This window comes from Naegleria fowleri (genome assembly GCF_008403515.1).
Source record: "Naegleria fowleri strain ATCC 30894 chromosome Unknown tig7, whole genome shotgun sequence".
Classification (NCBI taxonomy): Eukaryota; Heterolobosea; class Eutetramitea; order Acrasida; family Naegleriidae; genus Naegleria; species Naegleria fowleri.
In genome coordinates this window covers 668,493-687,825 of record NW_025407939.1, presented here as the reverse complement: position 1 = coordinate 687,825, position 19,333 = coordinate 668,493, and the positions used below count along the sequence as shown (strand labels likewise).

General features: G+C 36.8%; 9 protein-coding genes across 9 annotated transcripts; 2 read left to right on the top strand and 7 right to left on the bottom strand.

Moving 5' to 3' along the window:
- Nucleotides 1–188: 188 nt before the first annotated feature.
- On the bottom strand, nucleotides 189–677 carry FDP41_011023 (uncharacterized protein; the record flags this gene model as incomplete). Its single annotated transcript, XM_044701387.1, has 2 exons — nucleotides 189–433; nucleotides 539–677. 2 exons carry the CDS (start codon nucleotides 675–677, stop codon nucleotides 189–191), a joined length of 384 nt encoding a protein of 127 aa, XP_044567758.1.
- A 114-nt stretch (nucleotides 678–791) lies between these two features.
- Nucleotides 792–2,181, top strand: FDP41_011022 (uncharacterized protein; the record flags this gene model as incomplete). Its single annotated transcript, XM_044701386.1, has 4 exons — nucleotides 792–1,058; nucleotides 1,186–1,371; nucleotides 1,434–1,750; nucleotides 1,812–2,181. 4 exons carry the CDS (start codon nucleotides 792–794, stop codon nucleotides 2,179–2,181), a joined length of 1,140 nt encoding a protein of 379 aa, XP_044567757.1.
- Nucleotides 2,182–2,293: 112 nt separating this feature from the next.
- Nucleotides 2,294–6,329, bottom strand: FDP41_011021 (uncharacterized protein; the record flags this gene model as incomplete). Its single annotated transcript, XM_044701385.1, has 2 exons — nucleotides 2,294–5,994; nucleotides 6,188–6,329. 2 exons carry the CDS (start codon nucleotides 6,327–6,329, stop codon nucleotides 2,294–2,296), a joined length of 3,843 nt encoding a protein of 1,280 aa, XP_044567756.1.
- A 375-nt stretch (nucleotides 6,330–6,704) lies between these two features.
- Nucleotides 6,705–9,098, bottom strand: FDP41_011020 (uncharacterized protein; the record flags this gene model as incomplete). The annotated part of the gene is made up of 3 exons (XM_044701384.1): nucleotides 6,705–8,299; nucleotides 8,362–8,653; nucleotides 8,817–9,098. 3 exons carry the CDS (start codon nucleotides 9,096–9,098, stop codon nucleotides 6,705–6,707), a joined length of 2,169 nt encoding a protein of 722 aa, XP_044567755.1.
- Nucleotides 9,099–9,328: 230 nt separating this feature from the next.
- Nucleotides 9,329–11,069, top strand: FDP41_011019 (uncharacterized protein; the record flags this gene model as incomplete). The annotated part of the gene is made up of 2 exons (XM_044701382.1): nucleotides 9,329–9,438; nucleotides 9,512–11,069. 2 exons carry the CDS (start codon nucleotides 9,329–9,331, stop codon nucleotides 11,067–11,069), a joined length of 1,668 nt encoding a protein of 555 aa, XP_044567754.1.
- Nucleotides 11,070–11,132: 63 nt separating this feature from the next.
- On the bottom strand, nucleotides 11,133–11,804 carry FDP41_011018 (uncharacterized protein; the record flags this gene model as incomplete). Its single annotated transcript, XM_044701381.1, has 1 exon — nucleotides 11,133–11,804. One exon carries the CDS (start codon nucleotides 11,802–11,804, stop codon nucleotides 11,133–11,135), a length of 672 nt encoding a protein of 223 aa, XP_044567753.1.
- Nucleotides 11,805–11,875: 71 nt separating this feature from the next.
- FDP41_011017 (uncharacterized protein) lies at nucleotides 11,876–14,833 on the bottom strand (the record flags this gene model as incomplete). Its single annotated transcript, XM_044701380.1, has 1 exon — nucleotides 11,876–14,833. One exon carries the CDS (start codon nucleotides 14,831–14,833, stop codon nucleotides 11,876–11,878), a length of 2,958 nt encoding a protein of 985 aa, XP_044567752.1.
- A 786-nt stretch (nucleotides 14,834–15,619) lies between these two features.
- Nucleotides 15,620–17,617, bottom strand: FDP41_011016 (uncharacterized protein; the record flags this gene model as incomplete). Its single annotated transcript, XM_044701379.1, has 1 exon — nucleotides 15,620–17,617. One exon carries the CDS (start codon nucleotides 17,615–17,617, stop codon nucleotides 15,620–15,622), a length of 1,998 nt encoding a protein of 665 aa, XP_044567751.1.
- Nucleotides 17,618–17,741: 124 nt separating this feature from the next.
- Nucleotides 17,742–18,452, bottom strand: FDP41_011015 (uncharacterized protein; the record flags this gene model as incomplete). Its single annotated transcript, XM_044701378.1, has 1 exon — nucleotides 17,742–18,452. The coding sequence occupies one exon, from the start codon at nucleotides 18,450–18,452 to the stop codon at nucleotides 17,742–17,744; it is 711 nt and encodes a 236-aa protein (XP_044567750.1).
- Between the last annotated feature and the right edge of the window lie 881 nt (nucleotides 18,453–19,333).

Sequence of the window (19,333 nt, the reverse complement as noted above, 5' to 3'; positions counted from 1 at the left end):
TTTTTTGTTTGGAAAATGTTCTGACCGTGAAGATGCGCTGAAAGAATTCTGCTGGTGTGTCGAAACGATGACATTGTGATCACACCCAACACCATCACAAACCAATTAATTATAAATATTATTTATAGATAATAAAAACATAAACGCAATGTAATCAAAACACCCAATAGTAGTAATTGTTAGTCCGTTTAATGATGACCGCTACCACCATGTTGCTTTCTATCTTTTGCAATTTGTTGAGCAACAAACTGAAGTAAATCGTCATTGGAGAATGTTCCAGCCTTGAATTTTTCATAATTTCCATTCATGAGAGTCTTGCAAACACCAGGGTCCAATTGCTTGGAGCAGACAGTCTCAACAACTTGAGATTGGTTGTCCAATGTGTTTCCGGTCTTTTTCAATTCATCGAGTTGAGATAAAATGTCCTTGAAAGCTGGAGAATTGAAGAATCACGACAAAGAAGAGGAAACCAAAACCACGAACACGTTGAAACATACAAAACATGATTCAATATATTCTTCTTCTTGGTTGTACTTACAATTCTTTAATGTCTTGTACATTGGTGAGTCAGAAATAACACCAGCCATTTCTGACTTTGGGCTTCCTGAAAAAATGTGGGAGCCAAAAAGAACACCACCAGTACCGATAAAGAGAGGGAGAAGAAAACGTCTAGCCATTTTTTTGAGTGCTTGAAAATTACATGTTTTATTTCATTCGTTTCTTCTCTCAATTAACGTTGTTGTATGAAGCTCTTTTTTTGCATGGAGGAAAGCCTCAACAGACATTAAAAAATGAGTTTCTATGCTATGCCTTTCCTCATCTTCAACCTTGGAGGTGAGATGATGTATATTTTGAATCAGAGATTGGAGGCTCAGAAGATTGCACCAGAGAAGAGTAAGAAGGTACTACAGGATGTGGTGAAACACATGTTTGATGAGAAATTTGTTGGAGAGTTGGCCAAGCCTCAAAAGATTTATTCGGATGCTTCGATTAGGGAGATTTTTGATAAGTTGGCACACTCATCCATCATGAGGCTTTCAACGAGTAGTATGAGCAAGGTAGGTGTTTTAATGTGATAATGCCGTTGGAAACAAGAGCATTGGATGGCACCACTGTCGGAATTGGAATGTTGTATTTCCATGAATTATTATTGTTTGTGTTGTACGAATGTGTGGCTCTTTACAGCTCTATGACCTGATGATCATGGGAATCAAGTATTCATTCCTTTCATGCTCTCATCCTCACGAGATGCTTCAATTTACTCTAAATCACCTCGATGAAATTGAGAATATCATTGGAAAGCATGACAGTGATCAGACGGCCCAAGAGGCAAAAAAGTGTGTTCAAAAGGCTATGAATGAGGTGATTGAGGTAGGTTTCAAGTAATATTCTATTCTTCCAAATTCCATCCTCTATTTATTCATGGTATTTAGATTTCCAAAAAGATGAATATCCATGATTTTATGAAATGTAGATTTACTATTTGCAATTTCTTAAAGGATCGGAACATTAAAGTTTCGATATTCCTTTCGAACAAAATTCAATACCGAAGCACAGGATTTTTCAAAATCCCTAACAACAAGCAATATCCAGTGGGGTTCGACAAGCCGGGAACATGTAGATATTTCGACAATGAAGGGAATCTTAAAGATACATCTCTTCTTCAAAATCATCCAATGAAAGAATATGCTCACAACACTGCTATTCATTCTGACACTAATCAAAGAACATCCAAATTGGGACAAAATTTGTAAGTACAATGGAAGCCTGGCAAGAATGTCGATTTCGAATAATTTCCCTTCTTTAAATAGCTATGCTTCAGACAAGACGAAAAACACTGACGAAGATCAACAAGAGGAAGAGGAGGATGAATCAGCGTTTTCATTCTCAGCAAAGAAGACCTTTGACACCACCAAAGATTTGAATAATTTAGCTAGCATGATTGCAGGGCCAAGAGAAAGTAAGGAAACATTTAAGGTGAACTTGTTCGCCAAATTTGATGTATTTGATGAGACTGGTGGAGGTGACGAAGAAGATATCGATGATATGGATAAGAAATTTGAACAATTAACATTTGACTGCCGAACATCAAAGAAATCGACCATTGATTTTGACATTGGCTCGATTCAACAAACAACCTCACTAGAACAAGATGATTTATTAGACTTAATGGACTCATAAACCAAAATATTTATTGTCATCAATGATTTGTATTTGTAAAAACGCTCTCCAAAGAATCATTGATGTTTATTGAGAAGTGAAACTGCTCAATCGTAGTAATGAATTCATCACTCTACTTGTTAAATTGTTCAATAAATTTAAAGGATAGTTTGAGTTGTTTCAATAGTTCAATAGTGGCTCCAAGTTCATCCCTATAGCTCGTATTGAGCAAGAGAGACTTTTCAGGATCATAAAACTTTTTCAAATAATTAAGAGTCGAAAAATGTACTAATTGCAACAGCAATGTCGTCATAGCATCCTTATGGAAACAAAATTGAATTAAGAGATGAGTTAAATTCGAGTCCTTATTTGGATCGTTGGGAAGCTTTTTCTTAACTCCTGAAACCTCAATAAATTTGTTAAATTCTTTCACAATGGCATCACCTTGAGGACTCAGACCTTTCAGAATCTGTACAGGTGATTCCTTATAGGGTTTGTTGGTGAGAAATTGTTTCTTTTCCAATCTGTGATCAATCAGTAAATTTTCAATCGAAACGCAAATACGTTCCATATGTTCGTCAAAAGGATGTTCATTGGTGCAATTAAATTTAAAGAATACTTCATCATTGACACCTGTAACTGTTGAGATGGTTGATTGTGACTTTTGAGAGGCCAAAAAGATCAATTGTTTTACATTTTCACGCAATGATTGAACAACTTCGGTTGGAGTTTCAGTGACTGGTGTTTGATCTTGTGAGCCATAATTGATGATTTTGATAAAGCCAGGCTTTTCTTCTTCTATCGTATTAGCAGCAGTACAAGACGAGTTAGTTGTTGCAGTCACATTGGAGGAACTAGGATCAGAATGTATTCCACTCTGAGAAGAAGGAAGTATCAGTTTTGGAAAATCTGAAGAAGAGCCACTACTACTTGATCCATTCGATACCTCAGGAAACATTTCAATAATTTGTGTTTGAGTCAAGTCTGTCTTTTTCTTTGGCTTTTTTTTCTTATCTGACTTTTTCTTTCGTTCTACAATTAAACCTCCACTATTTTCAATCGATACTGTGGTTGAGGGATGTGGAGGACTATTCTCCTTATGAATGGATTTACTCTTCTTACGAGAGGAAGTTTTTGGTTGTTTGGTTTGAGGTGTTTCTGAAGAAGCACTCAAAGTGTTTTCTTTCTGAGAATGTGAGGATAGACTATTGGAAGAGGAGGATAATTCATCATGACTCAACACGTCGTCATCTTTGTCTTCAACGAGAGATGGATTGGAGGTGACATCATTGAAGGTCATGAGTGTATCATTATGTGTTTCATTCAAATCAGAAAGGTCTTGAGTGATGATATCCGTAGAAGTGGTAGGTTCATATTTCTGTTCAACAGAAATGACATGATGGTCAGATGTTTGATTTGTGACAGTAGGTGGAGAAGGACAAGAACTTGCCTCGATCGGCTCCTTATTCCAGGCAGTAAATTTCACACCAGCATTCACTTGTTCCCCAACTTGTTGTGGGGAGGACAAGTCGTGACTGTTTGAGTCCTTTTCTGATGGAATCGAAACACTATTCACATGATGACATGCTTGACCCTTATCCACTACCAATTCTGAAGAGGTCGATGTCTTCACAGAAATTGAGCTTGTTGTAGGTGCAGGTTCTTCTTCTAATGGTTGTTGTTGGTGTGATGTTGTTACTACTGGTTGTTGATGTTCATGTTTTTTCTTCACTAATTCATCGAGCTTTCGCTGCTGTTCTTCAAGAATTTTGTGTTCAAGTTTTTTTCTTTCCTCTTCCTCTCTGCGTCGTTTTTCTTCTTCTTGTCTTCGTTTTTCTTCTTCCATTTTCTTTCGTTTGAGCTCCAATTCTTTCTTCTTTCTTTCTTCTTCTTGTTGTCGTAACAGTTTCTCTTTTCGAATTTCCTCTTCAATATAATTCACACACTCTACATACTTGACATAAGAATCTTTCGTTAGAATTGTACCCTTTTCATCCCAAAATGATCGAATTTCAGAGAGATTCTTTTCTCTCTTTGCTTTAGAAATTAAGTTAGAAAATTCAGTTTGTAATTCTCGTTGGTGTCGAATAATGGTAATGAATTGATCGAGACGTTTCATGTCGAGTTGGGTGTCACCCTTAGACTCAACAAGATTTTCAAGTATTTTTCGTGCTCGTTTTCTGAAATCGACTGCATCTTGATAAACTCTGGAAAGTTCTTGTTCTGAGTCTACTTTGGAGCAATTCCTCACAAAAAGGTCATTAGTTAAAGAGCTTGTTGATGAGGAAGTGGCAGATAGAACGTTCTCTTCCAAATATTTGATTTTGTCCTTCACTTCAGTCTTCATGTTATACTCATTATCCATTTTAGAAATGTGATCAGCCGCTTCCTGAATTAGTTCTGTTAATTTGTTAGATTTCAAGCAATAATTTTCAGATTTGCTCTTCAATTGTTTGATATTCTCCAGAGAAATGTCGCTCAAAATAAACCGTGTTTGAAGAGCTCTGTTAAATTCTTCTTCGAGTCGATGGAGATCTTCAAGCATGGCTTTTGCATTTTCAAAATATTCTTGAATTGCTATTTGTAAATATCTGGAGTCAAACTTTAAAATGTTCACTCGGAATGTTGCTTCATACTCTTCCTCTTGCTTCTCTTCAGAGGGGTGAGAGTGTTCGTCTGTGTTTTCTAATCGCCAAGTCTCTTTTCTTTTTGGAATTTTAACAATCCCTGACTCAATTTCATTCACAATTGATTGTATTAAATCTCCATCTTTTGAGTTCATGGCTTGTGTTAATTTTTCTCCCATATTGAAAATATGATCACATATAGCAACTTCCCAATTACTTTTTTGGATATATCCAATGAGTATTCTGAACTTGAGAGCTCCCGGGCTTGGATTATTTGGTCTATTTGCCAATGCATGATGTTGTACCTTGATCACAAAATCCATTGGAATAATTGAGGGATAGCATGGAAATGGATCACTCATGTACAGACTCACTTGTTTAGCTTGCTGATTATTACCATCTTGATTTTCCTCGTACAGCTCATAGTACTGTAATAATTGCTTGAAAATATCATTCTTGCTCGTGCCTATATATGTAATTGGAGAGATATCTTCTTTAAATTGATTTAAAAATCCAGACAATACTGTCACATCAAAATTATAGTTCGTAGATCCCATTCCAGTAAGACCTTGCAATGTGGCTAAACTCGAAACATGTGAAATATTCTCAATAAAAAGCTTGTACACTCCGACAGAGTTAAATTGTGTTTTAAATTCTCCCAAACCTCCTAGCTCAGGAGCCACACTATCTTCACGCAAAATCATTTGTTCAAATTCTTCAAAGATATCCACCTGATAATAGACATATCTCAAACCAATAGAGACACCACTTATTAATTGAATCTCAATGTCATCCTTTCCGACTTTGTGTAAGAGCCCAAAAAACGGTGAGTAAGGATCTGATAAATCCATTCGAATTTCCCAAGTTTCGGAGGCCTTCAATTGTTTGTATTGTTTTTTTAATTCCTTCTTATCCTTATTCTTAACGTCTGTCATTTCAACTTTGTGAAAATCATGATCATCTTCATCCGTATGATGGTGTGACTTGGGAGAAGAAGAATTCGTTTCTCGTGAACTTGAAATATTTTCAAAATCAATACTCTTATTTCTTATTTTAATATTTACAAAAAACTCCATTCCAATACCTCCAAGAACATTTGTGTTTTTTACCTTGATAATATAGACACCTCGATGGTCAGGCACAAAGCTCACGTGATCTTCTTTTCCTTTTCCAAGACTTCCTTTTTTACTGTAAACCATCACTTGAACTGTTTTGATTGTTATCATTTTCATCAGTACAGATCAAAATTATCACATGACAAGTAGTTCCATATCACGCACGCATGTATGTAAAGATCAACCACAATAGATCGAGTATGGAATTGTAAATTGCGTTTTTCAATACCATCATTCATGATTTTTACAATTAAATCACATGAATGAAACATGCATATTACGTACAGTATGAGGCTTGATTTGGTACGTGATCATCAACCAACACAAATCCGTCGTCCTCATCATCGTTCAGATCATTATTGAAATGTTGGTTTCCGGAAGCTCCTGCTACCGACTTTACAGGAATGATGTTTTTCAAAATATTCATGATGAGTTCTTTAACAACTGTTGTTCGGGTTGTTGTTATTGAATAGGATTTCGATTCTTCGAGAATGGTGATGATGATGTATGTGGTTGCCACAGTTCGTTCGTTTTTTTATAATATTAAACTACTTGTGAATGAAAAAATAGTAATTTGAATTTCTCCTCTCAGAGGAAGCTCCACCGAAAGAGAAAGTCGAGAGATTTTTTCGAACAATTGGTTTTGAAGGGTTTTCGCCTCGCTGGGTGCGTGTTTGTGCAAGGAAGGATCACTTTCATGCAAGGTTACATCTTTCCCAATGAATTCAAATAGGAATGATGAGGGGGCACACACGAATCGTCATCATCACAAAATAATGTGCTCTTGTTCTCAATCAAGTCTTTATCTATTACGATGGACAAATCTTCGTTGTCCCTTGTACTCTAAATCTTTTCGTTGACACATAATGAAGATGGCCTTTTCAATTAAGTGTCGTTTGTGACCCATGTTTTCGAGATTGGCCACAATGGCTTCAACTTGAGAGGTGTGACCAATGGGTGTAATTTTGAGAATATCATTTTCGATGGCTTGAATTTCTTTGGACATGGAAGCCAGTGCAAGCTCACCTCCAAGACCGTGTGTGTTAATGGCCTCCACTGTTGAGCTCTTGAATAAGCGAACAGCTTCCTCTGCATGTTTCAAAGTAGCAACATCCGACAATTCCATTTTGGCCAGAGATTCAGAAATACGAATTAGGGCCTCCAATTGTCTCACTGTGATTGGAATGATGGACTCTTCAGTTTTGCTTGATTCTCTCTGTTGAACGTAAAAATTAAGCAAGTACTCAGATGCCTCATCTGATAATCGTGGAGAACATACTGCTCGACAGTAGGCAATGTACTTTTTAAGTTTTTGAATTGCACTGTCATCAGTTTTGTTTTTGTTGGTACCACTATTGTTGTCACGTTTGTGATTCAGAACGTGATTTGCAATACGTTGATCTCTATCCTTGTCCACCAAATCTCTCACAATAAAAATCATGTCAAATCTTGACAAGATGGTAGTCTGGAAATCAATTTGTTCGGCAGGAGACCTAAAATCATCGTATCGACCAAATAATGGATTGGCTGCTGCAAGCACAGATGTTCGACTATTCAACACTGTGGTAATACCAGCTTTTGCAACTGAAATGGTTTGTTGTTCCATGGCTTCGTGAATGGCCACTCTGTCTTGTTCCCTCATCTTGTCAAATTCGTCAATACACACAATTCCACCATCAGCCAAAACCATTGACCCTCCCTCTAAATAAAACTCTCCAGTACCTGGCTCCTTAATGACACATGCTGTTAAACCAGCAGCACTGCTACCTTTACCACTTGTGTAGACTCCAATAGGTGCCACCTTTTCAACAAATTTTAGTAATTGAGACTTGGCAGTAGATGGGTCACCGAGTAATAAAACATTGATGTCACCTCTTCTTCGAATTCCATCGTTGAGAACTTTTGATGAACCTCCAAACAGTTGACATGCAAGTGCTTTCTTAATATCTTCACAGCCATAAATGGCTGGATCAATGGATTCAGCAATGATTTTGTAGAGATTCTTTTGTTTGGAGAATTGTCGCATTTCATTCTCTTCGGTTCTGCTAAATTCCATCTTAGATCGTCCCGAACCATCATTCGTAATTTCAAAGCCAATAACTCTTAAATAGGGTTGAGAAACATTAGAATTGGACTTTTTCCCTCCAGCTGACTGGAATGTGCTCATAATGGCTACAACATTGACTCTGGTTCCAGGAGGTGTTTTTTCAACTAAATTTCTATCACTGTACATGAGAATAGTTCTTGGCATATCACCTGTTGTTACAGTTTCTGGACTTTCCTGTAATTTCAATGTTTGTTGATCATAGTATTTGCACTTCTCAGGAACAATGCGATAGGAACCTTTACATCCAGCCTCATTGTTACATTTTGTGGGTAAATTAATTCCAGAAAAACCTAAATTATTTGTAAATGGTGAATAATGATTTTTAGAGAGACAAGCCAGGATGATTACCTACCAGGATTGACATGAATAATTTCTTCTTTTGGGCATAGTGAACACCGAATGTATGCCTTCTCGATTTTTACACTCACTCTTGAATTATTAATAATAATGCCTCTCACACAAACGACACGTCCCACATCTTCAGCTTTCAAATCCCTAATATTCACTGGAGTTGCAACAGACCATTTAAATGTGAGTTGAAATGGAATATCTTTCAGAAACTCTTTGAATTCTTCGAGTGACTGCTTCTCATAGGACGGTTTGCATATACTCGAAATTACATTTTCTTTTACAGATTTTTCCAGCTGAAAAGAGCCACATAAAACATGAAATCACAATTTCGAATGATGACGGATATGAAAATCGTATTCAATGAGATTAATTTCATTTAAATTCATCACGATGATGATGTCATTATTATGATCAGTATTGGGCACTCTTCATATCTCATTACTGCTCTTCACTTACCAATGGTATAAATGTATTCGGAGTATTTATAATAGCATTATGTAAACTATCATTAAAGGCCGCAATGTGCAACAATTCCACTTCCAAAAAATAACTTCCGTTCGTAAAATTCGATCTCAATTGATCTTTATAAATATATCTATTTTCGTGTTTAAAGTTGTTAATAAATAAAGTGAAAACATTTCCAGCATTGCTCTCCGTAATATTATTCAAATGAGAGAGTCCCGATAGTGAAGAATCGCTGCGAGGGACAAAAATCTGATTCGTAGAGAATTCTGTCATTTTTTTTATTATTTCAAATAATTTAGTAAAGTGTTAAAGTTAACGGTTTTGAGCGGGAAAATAGATTTTTGCAAACCAACCCTCACTCGCTTTGAATGAGCAATTCAGCAGGATCAGTATGTCGACAACCCTAATTAATTCATTGGGTCCTGTCGGCCTCACCTATCAGTGTTAAGTAAGGCACGAACAAGCGATGAACAAGTGATTTTCCACTCGTTGCTTGAAAAAAAATGACACGACACGAACACAAGCCAAAACACAGTCCCTATCAATACATTAAAAAGAATTCCCAGTTAGGTGTAGCAGTCGGATGGGCCGAGGATATAGATTCAACGACAAAGTAGGTGGATTTATGAATCCCGAAATGAACATGCCTATCATTTTGAATATCGTGAAGAAAACTTTCTAATCAGAGGTTATTCAGCCACAATTCCTATTGCACTCATTTGGAAGAAATTACAAACCACAGAGGATGATGATGAGAGAGTTGATTCAGAAACTATTGAAAAGTCTCACAATTATATCTTGACCAACTTCAATCATTTTTGTGATGACAACGAGAAAGAACACAAACGAGTGAACCTTGCAAAACATTACCGTCCATGTTATTTACTTGTAGTTTTAAGAGAGCCTTGGAAGCGCAATAGTTATGTGAGTAATGGATGGATTGGGTTATTGAAATTGAACAAATTGGGATTTCGAATGGATACCCTCAACCAGAGATTACACATCCTAGGCAAGACAAGTGTTTATTTTCCACTTTCGATTTTTATCAACGAATGGACCAAAGAATATTTCAATTTTTTTATGTTGGGAACACAATCAAATGTTAATGTCATGTTTGAAATTAATCAGGAATGTTTGACAGAATCCAAGTTACAAATTGAACGCATGAAACAAGATGAATTTGTCTACTGCAGTTTTAAGGGTCAAGTATTTTGGCCAACCATAGGTTCAAGCAAACGTTGTTGGACTTTTACTAATAAGTATTATTATGAAGAACTGCAATTGAGGAGAATATATCTCAAAGATAATTTTCAATTGGCTGAGGAAAAGAAATGGAGTATCAAACTACCCCTCACGAACAAAGATCAATTCATGTACTTGGAATATCAACATTTAAACGAAAATGAACAAAATGATGTAATTGAAAGGTATCTCCTTGTCTCAGTCAGCCAGAGTAAGAGATGGATACACTCTTTACTTCAAATGCAACTAGGCGAAAGTCAAGCATTTTTAACACCAACAAATTTTTTAAATTTCGACAAATTGTTCAATAATGACATACAGCGCCATGCAAAGAATAATGTCAAACTTCTCTCACATTGCAAGTTAACCAATTCCAAGTACTTGATCATGTGCTGGCTAATAACGTCAAAACAAGGTCACACTCGATACAAACTAAAATCATTTCAAGATCTGTTCATCCATTCAACTGCTTGGATGTTGATTGATTTTGAGAGCAAACTTGTTAAACGAGTATTTCCAAGAGTTTATCGTCTATCTAAAAAGATAAATGAGGATGGTTTCAAACAAGTTTCGAGTAAAAAGAAACTGTACTCTGGTAAGAGGTTGCCCAAGAAAAGCTATTTTCAAGATGGAGATTTAAATGGTGGATATTCTGATGTGCATTTACTACAATTAATAAGGACAAAAAACGACACAAATAGTCCATGCGAGGAAGAGGATGTCGTTCCAGAAGAACGGAATGATATTATGTTGTTTGGAACAAATTCCAAAAAAGACATCCAAACGATTGCTTTTCGACCATTTCTTTCAAACCCTGACCTCTTTCAAGTAATGGTATTTTTCACATCTGATGTGGTCACAGATTGTAGAAAAGATGTGTGCCACTCTTCAGATTACGGAAAGATGTTTAGATTCTATTTCAAGTTACGAGATGAATGCAGCACTCGTTTGACCAGCACATTCAAACATTATCATGATATTACTCTTGTGACATTGCAATGAGTGTCATTTTAACTCTGAACTATTATTATTATAACTATTATTATTTCAATTAATTATCGCTTTTTACATGATCTTGGCCACTTTTCGTGATTCCTTTGCATTTGTTTTTGTGCATACCATGGTCGTCCAGTCAACTGGAATCATTGGAAATCCAAAACTACTCGTAGCATAAACTACTCCCAATTCATTTCTGGCTGTAGATATGTAATAACTTCTGGAGTCACCTAACGAAATGACTTCTGCTTTGATGACATCTCCGGGCCTCAAACAATCGTATAAAATTACTTTGTCCACTTCTGTTGCTCGAATATCTTGCACTCGGAGCAGTCCGCTGATCGCTGAACCTGACTTGATGACTGGCTTTCCATCCACACACAAAATATCCACTTTGGCAAAGGCTTTTGTCGTTTTAATCACTTTTGCAATGACAATAGATCCAATATTCGGAACAATTGTTTCATGTTTGTTTTCTTGAATAACATGAATAAAAGGTAAATCCGAAACGTCTTTTGATGAAAAACTTTTGCTCATTGGTGAGGGTAGCGTTCCGGAGTGTTCTTGTTCATCCATCATATTCTCTTTTGATATATACACTCGTCCAACAAGGCTTGCATGTATCCGGTTATCTCTCACATATGTTCCTTTTCCTGGCCGATAATTATCGGTCTGAGCAATTCTTGTTCCAGGGACCACGTGTTGACCTGAAAGGGATGAATCTTGTTGTTGTGAAGTCATTTTTTTTTTGTAATTTTCTTCATTAATGTCGAACTCGTGTTTTTAAGAGTATGAGTTTATTTAACGAAAAATTATTTGGTGTTGAAGGTGAATTTGATTTGTTCCTCAATTTCTTTGAAAGGTAATTCCAAAAAGCTACGAAGAAAATTCTGCAAACGTTCGTGATAGGAATGATCTTCATGAACATCATTGAAACTCTCAAAAAGTGTGCTTAGAAAATTGAACGGTGCTTTGAGCTCGTTAATGAGATTCATCTTTTGAGTGTCATCTTCAAATTCTATGGCGTTTTCGAGGATAATCTTGAGTGACAAAATTTTTGAAGCAATGTCGTAAATTTTGTCCAGCAATTTGCTATCGGTCATGATGACACTTTTCCTTTCCTCACTAAATGTTTCATCAATGACACTTTCAATGAACTTCATAATTGCTTGTTGTTCCATGATGCTAAGTGATTCATTATTTGAGATGAAAATGTTTCTCTTGTGTTGATATTTGGGAAATGCGAGCTGTAGCATGTGATACATCCTCAAAGGTAATTCTTTCCAACGATGAATGTAAATATTTCTCAAACTTGAACTTTGATTTCTTAAAAGAACATGAGGCACGGTGAGTACAAGTGGTGAGTAAATATTTAGAGTGACAAGTGTACGTCCAAACTTGGCTACATGATAAAACAACATGCTCGAGACTTGAATGCTATCTAATGAGAACGCAGTTAAACAGCTAAAGATACAACATATTACCTTAACATCTTCATCAGTGATTGTTTTGCTCCGAACAATTAAACTTCGCACAAGAGGTAATCTAATCGCTGATATATCCAATTCAAAAAATTTCAATGTTCTTGAAGTAATTGTTAGGTAATAAAGAAGTGGAGCGTTTTGAAGGTGAAGCACAAATGAGCCAGACAAATTATCACTCTTCAACGACATGTACTCTAACTTGGGACAATAGGTAACAATTTGCTGCAATTCATCATCTGTAAGATCGGTTCCAGATCTGGCATTCAAAATATTCGATGCACTTCCAGAATTACTCGAAACATTTGAAGAATGAGCGCTCAAATTAGAAGTTTCAGTGTCACCCATGTAAGGAGGAGTTTCCTCTTCATCATCATCGACTCCACTTCGATCTAGCATTAAAAACTCATGAGACTTGTTTGAAACCACTAATTGTACCAAGTGAGGGCATTGTTTTAGAACTTGCAACAATGTACTAGATGGAATAAATGTTCCAACGAGCTTAAGTACTGTTAGATTCGGTTTAGGTGAGTTAAAACTATGGAGAAGAGAAGAACAATCTGTAAGACTTATCTTACACAACTCAATAACTGTCAAATCTGAACCTGATAAACAATACTTGACAATTAGATGGTTATTGTCTGAATAAAGTCTATACTTGTCATCAACATGAAGTCTTAAAGTTTGTAGTCGATTCAAAGGTCGAAAATATTCTTCTTGTTGTGCCAGTGCATGATGTTCCTTCTCATTCTTGGGAGGCGTTGTGTATAAATCAATTGCCAAGTGTCGCAAGGCAAATCCATACGAAAAGATATTAATGAACGTTTTGATGGAACATGCAACTCCCTCCAAAGAAAGACGAAGTAATGGCACCTTTTTGACGAGTAGTGATTGAACCAAATTATCGACAATGAGTGCTGAGTTATTGCTATCGTGACGATTGGTTTGTGTGAAATCATGGGCAAATAGAGGGAAAGCAATATCCAAATATTCTAGCTCAGCTAATTTGTTGGTAATGGAGCTCATATGGCTCAAGTTAATAGAGCTGGCAGGTGGTCTAGCAATTTTTAACTCTCTCAGATGTGGCATGTAATTTTCAGCAATTAATTGTAAAAGTGCAGCCGAAGATTGGAAATTGGATAAACAAAGGCGAGTCAATAAAAGTGGTTTCTTATTTTGTAGTGCCCACGAAAACTGGTTGGTTGAGTCTCTTGTCAAAGAAGTTCTAAAGCCCGTTGCGAATGAAGATGCTGAAATGGAAGAACAGGACTGTACTTCTAATTGTTTCAACAATGGTGCCTTGTTGAGAAGAATAGAAATTGATGAATCATGAAACTGGCGACAGTCTCTAATGACCACATTCTCCAATGCAATGCATGTCTTGAACAGATTTTCAAAGAAGGTTTTGGTCAAAAAATTTTGTTTGAAAAAGACAACCTTTTTCCACACTTGTGGTTTTCTTTTTTTGATCAAGAGGTTGTTGAAACTCTCATCGGTGAGAGCAATTTGTGAATGTAATGGCATTTCAAATCCAATAACAGCCCATAACTGGCTGCTATCTTGATTGACAATTCGAAAAAACCTTTTGCAAACAAGTTGCACAATTGACACAATTTCAAATGTGTTGAAAAAGTGAAATATTGATGAAATCAGCTCATCTGCTAAATGAAATAGATGAGTGCTTGGAATGCTCATCTGCAAGGATAAAGAAGGTTGAGCTCCCTTATTCTTTTTCATAGGTTGTGATTGCGTTGCTGTACTGTCAGTATTGATTCCTATCGGAAAATGCATTCCATCATTGTCTGTCGTGACGATCACATCCCTTGCCTGATTTTTCGATTGAGACATAAAATCCTCCTTTGAGCGTTTTTTTGGCAAGATTAACAAACTTCTCTTACCCAAGTGAGAGTTACCATCATCACCATGGAGAATGTTATCATGTGATGCACTTTTCACAAGAATTGGATGAGAAAATTGCAATGTTGTGCCTGTTGGTGGGAAGAAATGCACATCTTCTGCTGTATGTGAATGGATGCGTTCTTCTTGGAGTGAGGATGTGAGTGGTTCCCGTTGTGTTGAGACAACCTCGATCACCTCTCCACTTTGATGATTGTTATTCGAGTTGTTGCTGTTGTAATCACTAGAGTTGGTGGTTGACGATGAATTGTTGTTTTGAAAATCAATAGTACGGATGGATGGTTGAGGAGGAGTGGAGAGGGTTGAAAAACTCGTGTGGCCATGCACATTGTTTTCTGAAGTGCTGTTGGGTGTTGGATTGTCCTTGTTCATTCAACAATCTCTCCTTTTCTGGCAAATAGAGAGAATGTGGTGGTTGAACAATCTCTCTCGGTTTTTATGGTAATAACAACTCCAAGCAACCTTGTGGAGTTGATTCAGACCAAAGGACAGGGTTGATGTGTTGTTGTTGTGGTGATGTTGTTGTTACTTCTGAGAAGATATTGCGAGTAGAAATAACAAGTCAGGGTGATGATGGTATTTGAAAAAACGTTATTATTGTTTCAACGATGATGCAATCTTATGCTACTTCATAAGGATGTGAGGTATAGCAGTTGTTGTTTGTGCGCACAAGAAATCACAAATATTATTATTATTGTTCGTTGTGGTGGCGATGATGTCGTAGTAGACTGACTCTTTGAAATAAAAATTGTAAACCGACAATAACAAACACTGATTGCGAATACTACTCCTGTACTCAATAGTGGAAATAATCAAGAAGAAGACTCAGATGGATGCATGAACGGATGATGCACAACCCGATCTTCAAGTTTGACCAACGAACCAAAAACGTTTTTTTTTAAGAGTTAAAACTTCCACTTCTTTGCCTTCCGTAAGGTCTGACCAGAATCTCAGCCTTCGAGATTGTGGACTCGGTGTCCTTCACAAAATTGGGTACATATCTTGAGAGGTTGAGGTTCAACAATCCACTTGCTGCCTATACTGTACAGCAATAATAGTGGTTCAAATTGATGAGAAGGAGGAGGACGAGGATTCTTGAATCATCATCATTGAAAAGCTCTAACTTTCCTTGTAAATCCGTCGGCATTTCGAATGATTTTAGAAATCAAATGAAACATTAACGCCCAACAATGCCGAAGTTTCAATGACAAGAATTCCATGGCGAATAGCGAGAGTGAATAATGCATCTCGATCGATTTTCCACACCGCACGAGGTAAATCACACATGGTTAAACACAGACGAACTGCTCTGCGTTTCACAAGTTTTGGAATCTTATTGAAAATTTCTGTCAGTTCTCTCTCAACATCTCCTTCAAACAATACAGACAAACACAAGATCACTTTTCCAACAGAGTCATTAATTGGTGAAGATTTCGTCAGTACTCCACAGTGCAAAATGGGCCCATAATAAATTCCATCTTTTTGATAGAGAGTAGAGTTGTCAAATTTTTTGTGAGCTCGTTGATAGAGCAATCGATTGGCTCCAGATTTTGTTCCAATACCATAACACACTATTCGATATTCCTCATAACTTCTATAATAGTTCTTTTGTACAGTAGCTGAAGGAGAACACGTCGATTGTAAAGTAAAGTCTTCCACACGCTCGTTCTTTTTCATTTCTTCAGGAACGGCCCAATCTTGTGCATTGGCAAAATTTTGTCTATAAATTTCCTTATAATAGCAATATAGAACGGTATAGATCTTAATAAGCTCAAATGCTCGAATGTGTTCAAACGATTTCGCTAAATCGTAGATGGTTTTTGCCTCCTCGATGGATGTAATATTCTTCTTAATGACATGAGCACATCGATTCGAAAGATGTTTGAATCCAACCATATCACAATACATTAACAACTCAATAGCAATAGACTCATTCGTAAATGATCCTGTATATACAAAATTAAACATATTTTTCATAACTTCGATGGAGCATTCAAGTCCAATCACATGTTGTTGAGATTCACTCATTCCACTTGAAATCATTGTGTTAAAAAAGTTGGATCGACACAAGACAAGATCCTTGACGACAGAGATGGTTGTCTCGATTTCTGATTGACCTTCTAAATTGGAGGAAAATGTAATGAGTTCCTCACGACAGGGAGCCATTTCCATTATCATTGATGTAGAGGGTGTGGAGTTGTCTGTTTCACCTGTGCCTACGTGCACCAACGATTCCAACATTACATGTTCCCAACTCTGCAACAAATCATCCGTTCTGTTCTTTCCCTGCCTCATCAATTCAAATCGCAGATACTCGTTAAAGACATTTAAATGTTTCAGTTTGACCAACTCAAACAGTTGCATCAAGTCCTTAATGTAAAAATCCTTGTCATAAATATCCCCTCCCACTTCAAGTACTTCGTCCAATCTTGCAAATATACAAAATTCAATAAATAAATATGGACAGTAAATGGCAAGAGCCAACAAGTCAATTAAATTGGTGAGATATAATTTTTTCTGATTGGCAGAATTTGCTCGCTGGAACATGGAGAGTCCACTCAAAGAATTTCCATCAAGTTTTAGGGATATTGAAAAGGAATTGGAGTTTACGGATACACCTTCATAAATGACTTGTTCAAAGACCTCACTAAAAGAGCTCATAATGGATGCATGTAAATGTTTGGTAATTCTAAATGATTGATTACAGTCCAAGAGTTGAATGTTAAACTCAAAAGTAGAGCAGGTGAATTCGATTCCACTCGACACGGATGCACCACTGTTGCTTTCCATTTTTGCACCCAGATCATCTTCAACATTTTCTCGAGAGAGAGCCAATTTCTTGACCCAGAGTTGTTTTCTCTTTTCGTTGCGCTCCAAACTTTGAGAAAGCCATTTCAACTCTCGATTCTCTAATTGCAGAGACATTTCACAGAGCATTCTTGTGTAGTCATCTCCGATTTGGACGATACCATTCAACCACTTTTCAGTCACATATGAAGAAGATTTGTGGGATTTGATCGGAACATCTGTTGGAAAACAATCATAAAAGAAATGTTCTACTGCATCAAAGGCTTGAACTTGAGAGAGTTGGCTTTTGGAGAGTTGCAGTGGTGGACATGATTGGTTGTTTCGTTGCGAGTTGAAATTGTTGCCCATTTTTTTTATTGAACAATGAACTTTGGGAACTTGTTGCACACTAAATTCATTTATTACAATCGAACCCAGCTTCGGTCAGATTTGAATTCACTGAATTCTTCGAAATTTTTACATTAGCCTTCACTTATTGCTGTTTGACACCACCGACCAAGTTAGCTGGCAAGGCTACATCGAGATATCTTGGTTTTGCTAATTTCAAATTGTTCATAATTTCAACAAAACCTTCTCTGGTTTGTGTGGCGAAAATTCTTGGGTTGAATTTCTTCTCCTCTCCAATAGTTGAGCAGAGCATTCCCTTGTAGTCGTGACCAGGATAAACAAGACAAGTGTCTGGCAATAAGGAGTAAATCTTCATGATACTATCGTACAATCTGCTAGCACTTCCTTGTTGGAAATCGGTACGGCCACAACCTCTAATGAACAATGCATCACCGGTGAAGACCATGGATTTGTCATCCAAATAATAGGTAATACATCCATCGGTATGTCCTGGAGTTTCAAGAACATGAATTTTGACAGTATCGCCAATTTGGATGACATCACCCTCTTTGACTAAGGTCAAACCTTCAGTAAAAGTTACACCCGAATGAATAGAGTAGCAGTGAGTGGCTCCTGGGAATTTCTTCTTCAACTCCATACCACCAGTGATGTGATCAGCATGCACGTGAGTATCCAAAATATGAGTCACAGTGAGTCCAAGCTCATTAATCAATTTGGCATCTCTTTCACATTCTTCAATCACTGGATCAATGATGGCAGCTTTTCCTGTAACTTCGCAGCCCAAAATGAAAGTATAAGTGGAGGTATCAGCAGAGATGAGTTGTCTAAAGATCATTTTACAGTTTCGGAATCAAGATGATGATGATAAGGATAATGATGATTACCAACAAGTATTGTTGTACTCAGAAATGTTGTATTTTTTTTGTTGTTGGAAGACGGTAGTGGTATCGAAAGGCCTCTTTTTATCCATTTTTGAGGACCAAATCAACACCCAAAACAAATAAAATCTTGATCGGCGAATTAAAATTACTCCCCGTCGACGATGGGGAGATACTCGGTGGCTGACATTACAATGTCCTAGCTCAATAACTGTAAGGCTTGTTGCTCCAAGGGTTTCATCAAAACCTATTCGCTGATATCTTCAACTTTTTGAATTGTCGTCGTTGTATAAATACTCACGCTCTAGTCGAACAATTTTCCCAAATAACCATAATGCAATCTCCATTTAAATCATTTTCATGGCCATCATTTCATGTGTGTGCTGTCTCTTGGTCATTTCTCTTCATCCATCATTATTTCACCCACCATGAACCTTTCCTAACCAAGACGTAAGCCTAAAATTTCGGTTTGAAAAAAAATTAAAATCGAATTTGTGAGAGAGAGACGATTCTTCTCTGAGAGTGTGTTTTTGCTGCTGCATTTCAAAATATTTCTTGCAAGTGGATAATTGTTGTCTTTGATTGCACAATCAATAACATCATCTTCATTAGAGTGGTGAGTCCAAGGCCGGCGATCAGACTTTTCTCAAAAATACTTTTTTTAATAGACACATCGTCTCACTGATGAGAAAGATCTTTACGAATTTAGAGCTTTGAATTTTTGGTCCAGACAACTCTCTCTTTGAATCGTTTCTACATCCTTTCAGTCTCGCTCATCAACTTGTTGCAATTTTCCAACATTTCAATTTTTGCATTTGCAGTTTGACATTTTCCTGTC